At 44.9% G+C, this 14,217-nt stretch overlaps 1 protein-coding gene across 1 annotated transcript; it reads left to right on the top strand.

Annotated features, from left to right (window-relative positions):
- Positions 1-1,930: 1,930 nt before the first annotated feature.
- FZD1 (frizzled class receptor 1) lies at positions 1,931-5,584 on the top strand. Its single transcript, XM_045864750.3, has one exon. It carries the CDS (start codon positions 3,335-3,337, stop codon positions 5,267-5,269), a length of 1,935 nt encoding a protein of 644 aa, XP_045720706.1. The 5' UTR covers positions 1,931-3,334; the 3' UTR covers positions 5,270-5,584.
- The last annotated feature ends 8,633 nt before the right edge of the window (positions 5,585-14,217 follow it).

The raw sequence follows: 14,217 nt of genomic DNA, 5'->3' as shown, positions 1-14,217 counted from the left end.
TTTCTTCTCTCTCTCTCTTTCTTTTTTTTAAAGATTTTATTTATTTATTTCACAGAGAGATAGCGAGAGCAGGAACACAAGCAGGGGGAGTGGGAGAGGGAGAAGCAGGCTTCCCGCCGAGCGGGGAGCCCAATGCGGGGGCTCGATCCGAGGACCCTGGGATCATGACCTGAGCCAAAGGCAGACGCTTAACGACTGAGCCACCCAGGCGCCCCTCTCTCTTCCTTTTTTAATTCTAATAGCATTTCTGAGCCTCCTCCCTAGTAAACTTCACTGTCCAGTGGAAGGTAAAATAAGCTCAAGAATTTCAATGGAACAACTTCTGAAGCAGGAGAGTGTCACCTACTCTGAGGAACAGAACGGAACACTGCCTTATTCCCTGTGCCCCATCCTGTGGGGGAGAAGAGGGTTTGGAGCAGTGGTGTTGGTGGATGCTTAATGCATGTGATGCTTCTTGGTAACTAACACGTTAGAATAAATTCACTTTTCACCCAGCCAAGTCACCAAGAATGACCTTGAGGGAATGGAACACAAGATAGGTAGGTCTTTACAAGACAGGAATGGTAGAAGGAAGATGTTGGTAAAGTTTCTTGGTAAAGTTTCTAAGTGTGGTATGCTATCAGCAGAAGAATGAACATCAGGACAGAAGGCTAGAGAAAAAGTGTCCCTGGAAAACTGGTAGGCCAAGATGCTGAAAGGTAAAATGAACAATTATGGACTATGAGTGCTCAAAGGACCTCAGAGAGCACCTTCTTTTCAATAACAAAATTTTTCATGAATTATTGTCAATACACACACACACTCACATATGATACCTGTTGTACATTTAGTACCTGTTGCATTTTCTTTTAAAAAAATATTAGGAACCCAGAAGTACTTTAAAACAAATATATATTTTATGAATTTACTACATCCATGACTGTTTGAAAAACAATAATATATGTATCTGAGACAAACAGATGTCATTTTGGTTTAACGGGTAAAGATACGACTACACATTCTTGAGAGACACCAACATGCTTGGTGATGAAATTCACAGTGCCCTGTTAGTATGTAGTACAAGTACCACCCATCTCAAGTGGTGACCTTTAGGTCTAGACTAATGTTCAAGGTTCCCACGTGACAGTGTGCCCTAGGTTCCATCTTTCACAGCCATTCTGAACCCCCACCCTGTGTATGTGGGAGAAAGTGACCCTTCAAAAGCTCCCTATTGTCTGTATACTGTTCAGCCCAAACTTTTTAGTATGGACTAAAACTTTCTCCTGCCTTCCTTATGATATCTCAGCCACAGTCACTCCTCACCCCCACTCCCTTCAGCAATTTAAGTACTTCAGAGCTTCTGTCTTTTGCACCTTCCACCCACCTCTCTATCAGAACACTTCTCACCCATTTCCACTGGCTGGCTGCCTCGCTGAGCTCATTCAGCTTTGAGATGGACAACAGGCTAACTGATCTACCTTTCTATGCCCCACTGCACTTTGCCCTCCTGTAAGGCTGAGCCATGTCTTACACATCTTTGTATTCTACTACCTAATATCGCTTATAGCATAAGAGGTGCTTCCTAAGTGTGTATTAAACAAATGAACAGATAAACAAAAGATAGAAAATAACTGTAGAAAAGTATCCCGAGAGTCTAATCAGAGGCCAACAAATCCTAGGTGGAATTAATAATACAATGGCACTTTATTGATAAAACTGAGTCACCTCGTTAAAGCATCATTAAAAAAAAAAAAAACGTAGGCAGAAAACAAGAAGAATGTAAACAGGTTGAGATGGATTGTGTTGTTTAGAATTAGGAAGGGAATGTGCAGTTAGCTCTTTTGCTTTCAGACTTCAATGTATTGTTTGTTAAACTGGCATCCCCAGCTCCGCACACCGGTGGAAGACCACCACGCAGCAGCCCAGCCTGTGGCTCCTAACTGGCCCAGGTCTGACACTCCCAGGAGTGGCCCTTGCGCCATGGGCGTCCCCGGGTTTTGGAAGGCTCCTAATAGCTCCCCAACAGCCCAGGCTGTTCGCCAGCGATGCTTCTGCTCCGGTCCGAGGCACTTCTGCGGTCCCGGGCAGCGAGGACGCTGCCGAAGAAATGTCGTCGGGTTCTCAAGATTTTCTCTCTAAATGTCTAATAGACATCCTCCCTTTGCTTCTGTTTCTGACTTGATTAAAGAGGAGAAAAAGGACTACTAGAAGGATAATAGTAGCGGACGGCGCATCTGGTCTTACTTTTTTCAATTCCGTCAAAGTTTGTGTTTGTGTTTTGTTGTTGTTCTTCATTTGACAGCGATCCCATGAACTCCTCCTTGGGGAAATGGCGCGTCCAAAGCCCGCCAAGCCCAGGCTGAGAGCTCTAGGACTTATTAGAGTAATATTTTAAACAAAACCTCGACAGACAGAAACTCAAAGGAAGCCGTGCGCTCCTTAAGTCAAAGGCATCTGTTCTGATCGCTGCGCTCGGTTTGTTGTTTGTAACCAGCGTTAAGAGCAGGATTTTTAAACATGAAAATGGATAAAAGAAAAGAAAAGCTAAGTCCCGGGGTCCGCCGACTCCTATTCATTATCTCCAACAGCATATGGGACCATTCTCCCACTAGTCCTCGCCCTTTCTTCCGCAAAAGGAAAGGCAACCAAGCCTGTCCCGCTTCATAGCAAACCCACTCTTTGTGCCTGAGCGGTGCCGCGGCCACCACTACTACCTCCTCCTCCTCCCGCCCCCTTCTCCTCCCGCCCGCCGCCGACTTTCGCTCAAGGAGGCAGGCAGCGGGCGCCCTTTGCGCCGGGAAGCCAGTGCCGCGATTGGGCGACGGTCCCTGAACCTCCAGTTCCGCGTCGGTTTCAAGGCTCCTCCCTCCTGGTGAAAGACAGACTGCGGGGCGCCTGGAAACCGGTCCGAGGGCGCGCGCGAGAGAGGAGAGCGAGGGAGTTGAGGGATTGACACAAATGGTCAGGCGGCGGCGGCGGAGAAGGAGGCGGAGGCGCAGGGGGGAGTCGAGGCCGCTGGGCTGCGGAGAGTTGCACGCTCTACGGCGCCGCGGCCACTAGCGCTGCGCCGCCAGCCGGGAACCAGCGAGCGAAGGGCCAGGAAGGCGGGACGCGACCCCGGCGCGCCGGAGCCACCCGGGCTCTCCCCGCCGCCCACGCTTCATGAATCGCAAGTTTCCGCGGCGGCGGCGGCTGCGGGACGCGGAGCGGGAGCCGGGGGAGCGGGCTGAGCGCGGCTTGGCCTCGACGGAGGGCACCGGCGCGGAGGAGATCTCCCCGGCCGCAGGGGGAGCCGCCGCCGGCTGCGCCACTGCCAGCCCCAGCCGGGCGGCGCCAAGAAAGGAGCCGAGAAAGTATGGCTGAGGAGGAGGCGCCTAAGAAGTCCCGGGCCGCCGGCGGCCGCGCGAGCTGGGAACTTTATGCCGGGGCGCTCCCGGCTGGACGGGTGGCGGAGGGGAGCGGGGACGCGGGCAGCCGCCGCCGCCCCCCAGCTGATTCTGGACGTTTGGCGCGCCGGCTCCTGCTACTGCTTTGGCTCCTGGAGGCTCCGCTGCTGCTGGGGGTCCGGGGGCAGGCGGTGGGCCAGGGGCCCGGTCCGGGGCAGCAGCCCCCGCCGCCGCCTCAGCAGCAGCAGAGCGGGCAACAGTACAACGGCGAGAGGGGCATCTCCATCCCGGACCACGGCTACTGCCAGCCCATCTCCATACCACTGTGCACGGACATTGCCTACAACCAGACCATCATGCCCAACCTTTTGGGCCACACGAACCAAGAGGATGCGGGCCTCGAGGTGCACCAGTTCTACCCCTTGGTGAAGGTGCAGTGCTCGGCGGAACTCAAATTCTTCCTGTGCTCCATGTACGCGCCCGTGTGCACCGTGCTGGAGCAGGCTCTGCCGCCCTGCCGCTCCCTGTGTGAGCGCGCGCGCCAGGGCTGCGAGGCGCTCATGAACAAGTTCGGCTTCCAGTGGCCTGACACGCTCAAGTGCGAGAAGTTCCCGGTGCACGGCGCCGGCGAGCTGTGCGTGGGCCAGAACACGTCGGACAAGGGCACCCCGACGCCCTCGTTGCTGCCGGAGTTCTGGACCAGCAACCCTCAGCACGGCGGCGGGGGGCACCGTGGCGGAGGCTTTCCGGGGGGCGCCGGCGCGTCGGAGCGAGGCAAGTTCTCGTGCCCGCGCGCCCTCAAGGTGCCCTCCTACCTCAACTACCACTTCCTGGGCGAGAAAGACTGCGGTGCGCCCTGTGAGCCGACGAAGGTGTACGGGCTCATGTACTTTGGGCCCGAAGAGCTGCGCTTCTCGCGCACCTGGATCGGCATCTGGTCAGTGCTGTGCTGCGCCTCCACGCTCTTCACGGTGCTCACGTACCTGGTGGACATGCGGCGCTTCAGCTATCCGGAACGGCCCATCATCTTCCTGTCGGGCTGCTACACGGCAGTGGCCGTGGCCTACATCGCCGGCTTCCTGCTGGAGGACCGAGTGGTGTGTAACGACAAGTTCTCCGAGGATGGGGCGCGCACAGTGGCGCAGGGCACCAAGAAGGAGGGCTGTACCATCCTTTTCATGATGCTCTACTTCTTTAGCATGGCCAGCTCCATCTGGTGGGTAATTCTGTCGCTCACCTGGTTCCTGGCAGCGGGCATGAAGTGGGGTCACGAAGCCATCGAGGCTAACTCGCAGTATTTTCACCTGGCCGCCTGGGCCGTGCCGGCCATCAAGACCATCACCATCCTGGCGCTGGGCCAGGTGGATGGCGACGTGCTGAGCGGGGTGTGCTTCGTGGGGCTCAACAATGTGGACGCGCTGCGCGGCTTCGTGCTGGCGCCACTCTTCGTGTACCTGTTCATCGGCACGTCTTTCCTGCTGGCCGGCTTCGTGTCCCTCTTCCGCATTCGCACCATCATGAAGCACGACGGCACCAAGACCGAGAAGCTGGAGAAGCTCATGGTGCGCATCGGCGTCTTCAGCGTGCTTTACACGGTGCCAGCCACTATCGTCATCGCCTGCTACTTCTACGAGCAGGCCTTCCGGGACCAGTGGGAGCGCAGCTGGGTGGCCCAGAGCTGCAAGAGCTATGCCATCCCCTGCCCCCACCTCCAGGCGGGTGGAGGCGCTCCGCCGCACCCGCCCATGAGCCCAGACTTCACAGTCTTCATGATCAAGTACCTTATGACGCTGATCGTGGGCATCACGTCAGGCTTCTGGATCTGGTCCGGCAAGACCCTCAACTCCTGGAGGAAGTTCTATACCAGGCTCACCAACAGCAAACAGGGAGAGACCACCGTCTGAGACCCGGGGGCTCAGCCCATTCCCAGCGGTCGGCTTCGTCCCAGCCATCCCCATAAAGCCGGCCCCGTGGAAGCCTTGCCAAACCTGGCTACTTGAGGCTTCCTCACTAGCCGTTCACTTTTCGCAGGCTCCTTTTTAACAGCACAGCTCCTGCAAAAGCTTCCGTCCCTGGGGGCAAACGGACTGGAGGGCCCGACTACAGCAGGGGGGATAGACAGACCTCTCGTTCTCACACTCTGGTACCAGGACTGTACGCTTTTATGATTGTAAATAGCCTGTGTAAGATTTTTGTAAGTATATTTGTATTTAAATGACGACCGATCACGCGTTTTTCTTTTTCTTCCCCCCCCCTTTCTTTTGGTTTTGTTTAAATTTTAATTATTTACGGCCGTTTAACCATTTGAGGCTTTTCTTTCCTTCTTTCCCTTTTCAAAGTACTGCAGAGGTAAAACGGGAGCTCGCGGTGCTCTCGCTTGTTCTGGCGCGCCCCTCCCTGCGGCGGTCCGGGTGCGTCTGGGGCTGAGCGGCCCGGGTCACTTGCCGCCTCCTCTTTCTACTCCCCCCCTTTCCCTTCAGTGCTTGGGGTCAGGTCTCTTTAGATACAGAACTCCACGGAGCTTCCAAATCGGGGGCGGGGGGGTGGGGTGGGGGCGGAGGCCTCTGCCCATCCCAGGTGTTTCCTTGTGGGGGAGGGGGGCAGATTGTGAAGGCCTTGTCCCTTTGACTATCCGAAACTGAATTTTTCACCGTCCAGAGCCCCATAGCTTCGAGGAGGCCTCCTGGATATGGGCTGTGGCAGTCCCAGCCTCCCTCCACACTGGCCTCCCAATGCCCAGGCACTCCCTCCTTCCACCTAAGTTGGTTAGAGGGTGAGTGGGATAACCAGTGCCAAACTTTTTCATGTCTAATTTTTGGTGGATGAGCTCATTTCATTCTCTGGTGTCTAAAACCTGGTATGGGTTTGGCCCACGTCATGGAAAGATGTGGTTGCTGAGATTTGGGAAGAGGCAGGAAGCTTTGTGTGGGTTGGGAGAGACTGAAGATGGGGTTTGTAAAATGTTAATTCTAATTGCATACTGATGCCTGGAAAACTGCCTCTAGGACTGAGAGCCCGCATTTAGATTTTACCTTTCTATAAAATGGAAACATTAGGTCACCTGGAAAGCTTTGTTAAGGAGTTGATCTCTGCTTTCCTTAACAGGATAGCAGGACCTACGCTGAATAGGAAAACTTGAAGGAGATTTCGGTGTAATGGACTTCCTCCAAATGAAGTGCTCCTTTCTTCTTTTTAACCAAATAATAATTAGACATATATCAGAAACTTTACAATGTAAAAGTTGTACACTTTCAACATGTTATGATGATGATTATTCAGCAACACATTTGAGGGAGGAACAATCCACATCACTAAAAATAACCTTGTAAGATGCCAGGAGGTAAAGAAGGTGGAATAATTGGTGGGGTTAGCTCCTGAAACAAACAAAATATGGGCATGCATGGTAAAGGGAAAGTGTGTGCAGTTCTCCCGCATTGAATCCTGTGTGCTCCTTTTTGGATTTACAGAAATGTGTCAAATGTAAATCTTTCAAAGCCATTTAAAAATATTCACTTTAGTTCTCTGTGAAAGAGAGGAGGAAAGCAGTCCTTCTGGTTGTATTGTTTTAAATTTTAAGAGTTTATCAAAATGCCAGTACTTAGGACCTAAATTTATCTATGTCTGTCATACCCTAAAATGACAATGGTCTTTGGATTTGGTATGCATTTATTCTGTTCACTATCACAAAATCATCTATATTTATAGAGGAATAGAAGTTTATATATATATATATATATAAAATACCATATTTTTAATTTCACAAATAAATCAAAGTTTTGTACAAAATTATATGTTTTTTGTGCCTGAAAAATAGAGCTGGAGCTGTCTGAACTATCTTTGCATTTTATAGTGTCTCATAGCCAACCCCAAAGTATATAAATTCAGGAATTCAATGAAAAAGTCTGTCCTTACACATTCACACTAGCCCTTAAAAGAAGTGTCTTGCGGTGTTGCGACTGACATTGCCAAGTTCCTAGACAACATCTGCTTTCATGACAGTAGCAATATAAAATAGAAGTTTCCAAATTTTCTTTTTTTTTTTTTTAAGATTTTATTTATTTATTTGTGTGAGAGAGACACAGTGAGAGAGAGAACAGAAGCAGGGGGAGTGGGAGAGGGAGAAGCGGGCTTCCCGCCGAGCAGGGAGCCCGATGCGGGGCTCGATCCCAGGACCCTGGGATCATGACCTGAGCCGAAGGCAGATGCTTAACGACTGAGCCACCCAGGTGCCCCTCCAAATTATTTCTTTACTCAAAGAGGATAATTAAAAAGAGAACTCTAATTTTAATATTAAACCTTTTTTTTTTTCCTTTCAAGGGGTAAATTTACATGACTTTTTATAATATGGAGGTTTATTTAAATCATCAGGCACCACCTTGGTCACGATTTTTTTGAGGTACTGTCTTTTATAATCTTGGATATTCCAAAACCATAAATAGGTAATCAATAAATGGTTAACTGATTGTGTGTTTATTAGCATTTTAAACAGTAGTTGGGCGTATAAGGTTGTTTTTGTTGTTTGCTTCGGAAGAACCCATTTTTATATTGTTCAAGGAACCTTTTCCAGAGAAATTATCTAGTTGGTCTACTCTTAGTCAGAATTTATATATATATATATATATATATATATAGTGTGTATCTATAGATAGATACATATGTATCTATCTATAGATACACATACATAAGTATATACACACAATTTTTATAAAATAGAGGTACAAAGGTTACTTACATATTTTACAATATGGAAATAAGGTTATGAGAAATGGAAAATGCCAGATGAAAAACCTCAAATACCTTTGGAAAACAAGTCTCTTATTCCTTTACAGACTAAAAATATATTAAATCTTCCCATGAAAATATTTTGTGATAAAATGACAAGGAACTAAAATGAAGACCATTGATACAATCGAGTTACTTTTGTGGTTATAACACAATTAATTGTCTTTTAAGTCATCATTATTTATTTTAAGGCAAATGAAAAAATTAAATCTAATTGAAAATACAGCATTCAACTTTAAGTAGCAAGATGCAATTTTATGGTCTTTTTTCTTTGTTTCAATCTACTGTAGTAGATATCTGAGAAGGTTTTATTGTGTAGACATTTAAAAAAAACAATTTTTAGGCCAAATTAGAACATGTCTCCTCTTTAGGTATTTCAATCAGATAATTTCTGGGGGAAAAAAATTTAAGATTATCAATCTCAATGCAAGAAATAAATATAAGGCATTCTTATTGTGGGTGTCCTTATAATGATGTAACTATAAATTTGATGCAGGAAGGTTTTATAATGCTGGATTTAAATAGCCTTAAGAGACATTTTTAGGTCATCATCAGGCTTTGTTTTTAGGAAACAACTTATTTAAAATTGTATAGCATAGAGAAAGCCAGTGTATTCTTTTGTTTTTTATCATACTAGTGGCAAAACAAGACTTTCCTGGAAAACCATAAAGGTACCCAGAATATGGTCCCATTAGCTTGCTGTTTCCATGATAAACCCTATTTTCAGATGGTTTGGTTTGCCTATTTTTTTTTAAACCGGCTATCAGTTGGAGTCAATTTTCCCCCTCACGGTGTGCTTGATTCAGCTTTTATAGTAAATGTATACAGAGTATGAAAGCCTTCTGATGCTCTTTAAAAAAAAAAAAAAAAAAAAAAGCCATTTTTTTTTTTACTTAAACTTTGTGGGAGCAGAAAGTCATATTTTTAATCTCAGAGCCAGCCAGTGTCAAACATTTGCAAAACAGCTGGACCAGATTTTTTCAGTTTGTCTGGGGTAGTCACTTGTCAGCCTAGGTTTACAGTCCTGGTCCTTTTGTCTCCACGGGCAATGAAGGCTGTAGTTACATCATTCCTAAAGTTCAGCATTTAACTAGGAAAGGAGACCTCAGTGAAGAGTTGGTGGCCAATTAAGAAAAAAACTGCCAAAACCACAAACCATTTCAGGACTTGGGTGGCTCCAGATCACTTTCACTGATGTTTTAATCTTTAAAAAATTTTTCTTTTTTTGGAAGATGCCATATTTTCAGGGTGTGTGTGTTTGTGTTCAACTCCAGCTACTCTTACCTTCATTGCTTTCTAATCTGTCAATTGGCTATAGGCCACAATTTATGTAATGTACATGCAACTAATTGAAACCAGTGGTATTACACTGGGTATCTCTGATACATTTCTGATTATAACACTCTGTGTAACTGGGGCTTGAGAGCTAAGAATCAAAATGTGGTCATTACACATGTCTTGAGGTGGACACTGGTGATACTGTTGCTGAATACTTCACAGAATATAGTCATTTCAAAGTCTTGCAGGATTAATCTGTGGGAGCCAAAATAAGATGCGGAGTACATAGAAGAATTCCCTGGTTACATTACTAAAAAGGAATTGCAATACTACCTTAAATTCGAGTCTTTTATTTTAAGGCCCTGACATTTGAAATGAGGTCTTACAAGGTATGTGCCAAAAAAGGTGAAGGGTTTTTTTTGTTTTTTGTTTTTTTGGTGACTCCTAAGACTTATACCTCTATTTTGAAATGTTGGCATATGCTAATAGTCCTTAGAATTTGAAAAACAGTAGTTGAGCTTCAATCATGATTCAATTTCCTTAAACTTTTTGGGCTTAAATATTTCTGTTCACTTTGGTCATAGCTTTTGACAAGGGATTTATTAAGCCATAACAATTATAGTAACAAAAGAGCTTATTTGGAACCTAGTGACTAAAAGACAGGTTAAGCTCTAGACCAATTTTCTTAAGTAGTGTCATGATGTGTGGTGACAGCTGTCTACCCCATTTCAGAATGAAGTTCCTGCCTAAGACTCTCCTGTTGGAGATTTTTGTTTATGAGTTGGCTTGAGACCCAAGTAACAGGTCAAATAAGAGGATTTCTCACAGAAATCCTTCTCATGTAGTGAATTGGCTCAAGTACAATCTATAAGCGCATCCCACAATAAACATAGAATAAACAGTCTGAGAGTTATCAGTCTTATAGGTCAAGCATATTCTTTTTTTTTTTTAAGATTTTATTTATTTATTTGAGAGAGAGAGAATGAGATAGAGAGAGCATGAGAGGGAGGAGGGTCAGAGGGAGAAGCAGACTCCCTGCCGAGCAGGGAGCCCGATGTGGGACTCGATCCCGGGACTCCAGGATCATGACCTGAGCCGAAGGCAGTCGCTTAACCAACTGAGCCACCCAGGCGCCCTAGGTCAAGCATATTCTTAAATGGCTTGAAGAAAATAAGATATTTTTCAATGAGATCTCTCTAAACAAATCCTTTTATTTTAAGATGGTGATATTCTAAAGAGGTCTATTTTTGAGTGATAATTCAAATAACACTGCATTTCCTAAAGGAATCATCAATAAACTAGTTGAATGGCGTATTTGTATAACTAATAATTTTAAAAATCAAGTATTGGAATAGCACTAATTTTGCACATTTTACACCCATGCTATTTTTTAAAAAATAAAATTGACTTGAAGACAATAATTTTAAGTTTTAAAATTTATAATATGCATTTCTCATGTGAAGATCTCAAGAAATTTTATTCACAGGACAGACTTTCAAAACATGTTCCTAGGAATATAGTGATGAACATGAAAAGGAACCACTGTTGCTGCTTTGAGATAGGTTCTTTGTGGCCTGGATTTCTTTTCTTTCCTTTTTAAAAACCAAGTATCCTCTAATTTGTAGATATCTCCATGTTTCAGATCTCAATACCTGTTTGAATTAAATTTGCAGGGGAATAACTGCAGGATCCCCCCATAGACAAAGTGTGGCCTTCATTTCCTTTCAAGTTGGCAGCGTGTCCTTGCTTAAATGAAGCACTCTGAGACAGATTGTTCTCTTGCCCTTGGAAATGCTCATCTTCACAAACAGAGCAGCAAATACCTGGAAGTCATATAGGCTAGTTAAATGCATATTCCAAATGCCAAGTGCTACTTGATTGTTAGAAGAATTTTTTTTCCCTTAAAAGTAGATTTAGAGACTATTCTTGACCTTACCTTTCCAACTCTTGGAAAACACTTTCTTTTTTTAAAGTTAACTTCAATAAATCCTCTGTCAAAAACTCAAAACTCAGATAAGATGACCCATTGTTTAGGCTTGCCCAGGGCTGAGTGGTTTCTTGGGATGTTGGACTTTCAATGGTCAAACCAGGAGAGTTCTATGCAAGCTGAGATGATGGGTCACAATGTTTCATGGATTAAATTGTGCTCCCCAAATACGGTGAAAGCTTCCATGGTGGTCACTGGTCCAGCATTAATAGTATTCCACTGCAGCGCTAGCCTTTTTTAATATCAGATGAAAAGCCAATGAACACAGCCCTTTGTAACTGATCTTCACAATGAGTACCAATCAACAGAAGCTGAGTGGAACGTGAAGGTATAATGGAACAAACCACATCGGTATCTTGGCCATTCTGCCTTCTGCTTCCTAAAGAAATGGTTCATAGACGCAAGAATCTCATTGGCCACTGAGCCCTGTTCTTAACTACTCAAGAAATCAGGTTAAGTGGATATTTTTGTTTTAAAAAAGATCTCAGAAGTATTCCCCTGGAATGAACAGAGTTTTGTTTTGTTTTGGGTTTTGGTTTTGGTTTTTTTTTTTTATTTGACAGAGAGATAGTGAGAGAGGGAACACAAGCAGGGGGAGTGGGAGAGGGAGAAGCAGGCTTCCCGCTGAGCGGGGAGCCTGATGCAGGGCTCGATCCCAGGACCTGAGCCAAAGGCAGACGCTTAACGACTGAGCCACCCAGGCACCCCTGGTTTTGTTTTGTTTTTTTAATTAATGTTAAAGTTCATTAGATTGTAAGGAACTGTTAGGCTTGTGCATATGTTTATATTTATTTTGCTTTCCTGTATAATAATACGGTCTCCTGTAATGAGTTTACACACTCAAGTAGGGATTATCCCAAATGGCAATATCTCAACACTTAATTTAATTGTCACACTTTTTCTCAGAAGTAAGCAGGTTTAGCATCCATACTTTTCCCAAGCAAAAAGTATCTACAGAAAGGGAAAAGAAGTAGATAAACGTACAATTCTACCATGGTTATTGGGAATGGTGGAATGCAGCATGTGGAACATGCAGTCTACGGTCTTCACATTTCTATTCATATGAAAACGCCTCAGAGTTGCTCCACACTTTTTATATTGAGTTCATCCTTTTTGGCATCCTTCTCATACATCTATTCCTATCATCCTTCTTGCAGTGCACAAAAAATTTCACTGCCTTTGTTGCTGAAACAGAACACACTATTCTTGCTATCTTTTAACTAAACGCAGTGTAAAGGGATAAAAAAGATGTGCAGATAAGGTAATTATTTCAGGAGGTACCTACACATTAGTTTCTAGAGCTGTGATTCTCAACAGGGGTCAGTTTTGCCCCCAGGAGATATTTGACAATATCTTGGCCACACACAACTTTTATTGTCATGACTGATGTGTGGAGTTATTATGGGTACTTAGTGAGTAGAGGCCAGAGAAGCTACTAAACATTTTACAATACACAGGACAGCCCCTGACAACAAAGGATTATCTGATCCAAAGTGCCAAAGTTGAGAAACCCGGATCTGGAGGAATACTGAAAATGGTGAAATATACATGTTTTAAATAATGAAATATATTAGAATTATAAACTAGAGTTGAGAAAAATATGGATTTATTTGTGTCTACAGCATGTGCTTTGCTTTTGACCTACAAATTTTGTTTCAAATTGATGAATAGCTTGATGATATTGCATAACAGTCAATGTCTTCATCTGCTTGGGCTGCTGTAACAATATACCATAGACTCTTGGTTCTGGGGTTTGGGAAGTTCAAGATCAAGGTACCAGCAAATTCAGCTCCTGGTCCTGCTTCCTGGCGTATAGACAGCCAGCTACCTCTGTGTTCCCATGGCTGCCATGGGGATGGAGAGAGATCTCTCTTTTCCTAAGGGCACTAATCCCATCACAAGGGTCCCATAATAATGAGAGACTCTAAACCTCATTATCTCCCCAACGTCCCACCTCCAAATACTATCACACTGGGGATTAGGGTTTCAACATACGAATTTTGAGGGAAGCAAACATTCAACCAATAACAGTCCATAAAATGCCTGCTTTTATTTTTTAAATCTAGCATCATAATTTCAGTGGGAAGAAATCTGTAAATAACATGAAACAGGTCTACTGAAAAATCTTATAAAGATGTCTGTTTAGTACTATTCTATTATACTTCATATCCCACATTTCCATTTTCTTTTACACATTTCCTTGCATCATTGAAGGTGCTAAAGTGCAGAAGAAAAACTCGGGCCTGGGAGCCAGAAAACCCGTGTTCCAGTATTAACTCTGGGCTAATTGGGTTAAGGTACCTTGGGTGAATCTGACCCACAGGGTTTCATGAGCAAATGGAGATACTAATGATATACTCATAATAGATATGAAAGCCTTTTTATAAACAGAGAAGCTCTGTACAAATGTGAAGGGTTTTCACTATCATTCACACTGAGCTAAGTAGGGAAAGAGGTTGAGATATCTTGAAGGCTCCCTCTTACTTTGACTACCTTCCTCCCCACCTCCACCTGCTACCTCTTTTAGAAAAGGATGTCCCAGTCACTGAAGGGATTCAAGGTGACTGGGGTGGGTGGCTTTCTTTAGTCTTCCTGGTCACCCATCTTCTGGCTTTATCACTACACTTGGGTTCTCCTGGATACGTGGAGCATTTTTTCCCAGTTTTTATGAGACTCTGGTTAAATTTAGTGTAAGTCAATCTCTAGTGCATCTACTGTGCCATTTGAATGGGGTTGGGTCCTGCTTAGGAGAAAGAAAACCCTTCTTTAGGAAGACTCTTTAGGGGAAAAAGTTCTTTTACATGA

Source organism: Mirounga angustirostris, unplaced genomic scaffold (assembly GCF_029215605.1).
Source record: "Mirounga angustirostris isolate CCGP_5_RB_7025 unplaced genomic scaffold, mMirAng1.0.hap1 SCAF_12, whole genome shotgun sequence".
NCBI classification, from domain to species: domain Eukaryota; kingdom Metazoa; phylum Chordata; class Mammalia; order Carnivora; family Phocidae; genus Mirounga; species Mirounga angustirostris.
Note: the sequence above shows the minus strand (reverse complement) of the source record. Positions and strands in the feature narration are given on the sequence as shown.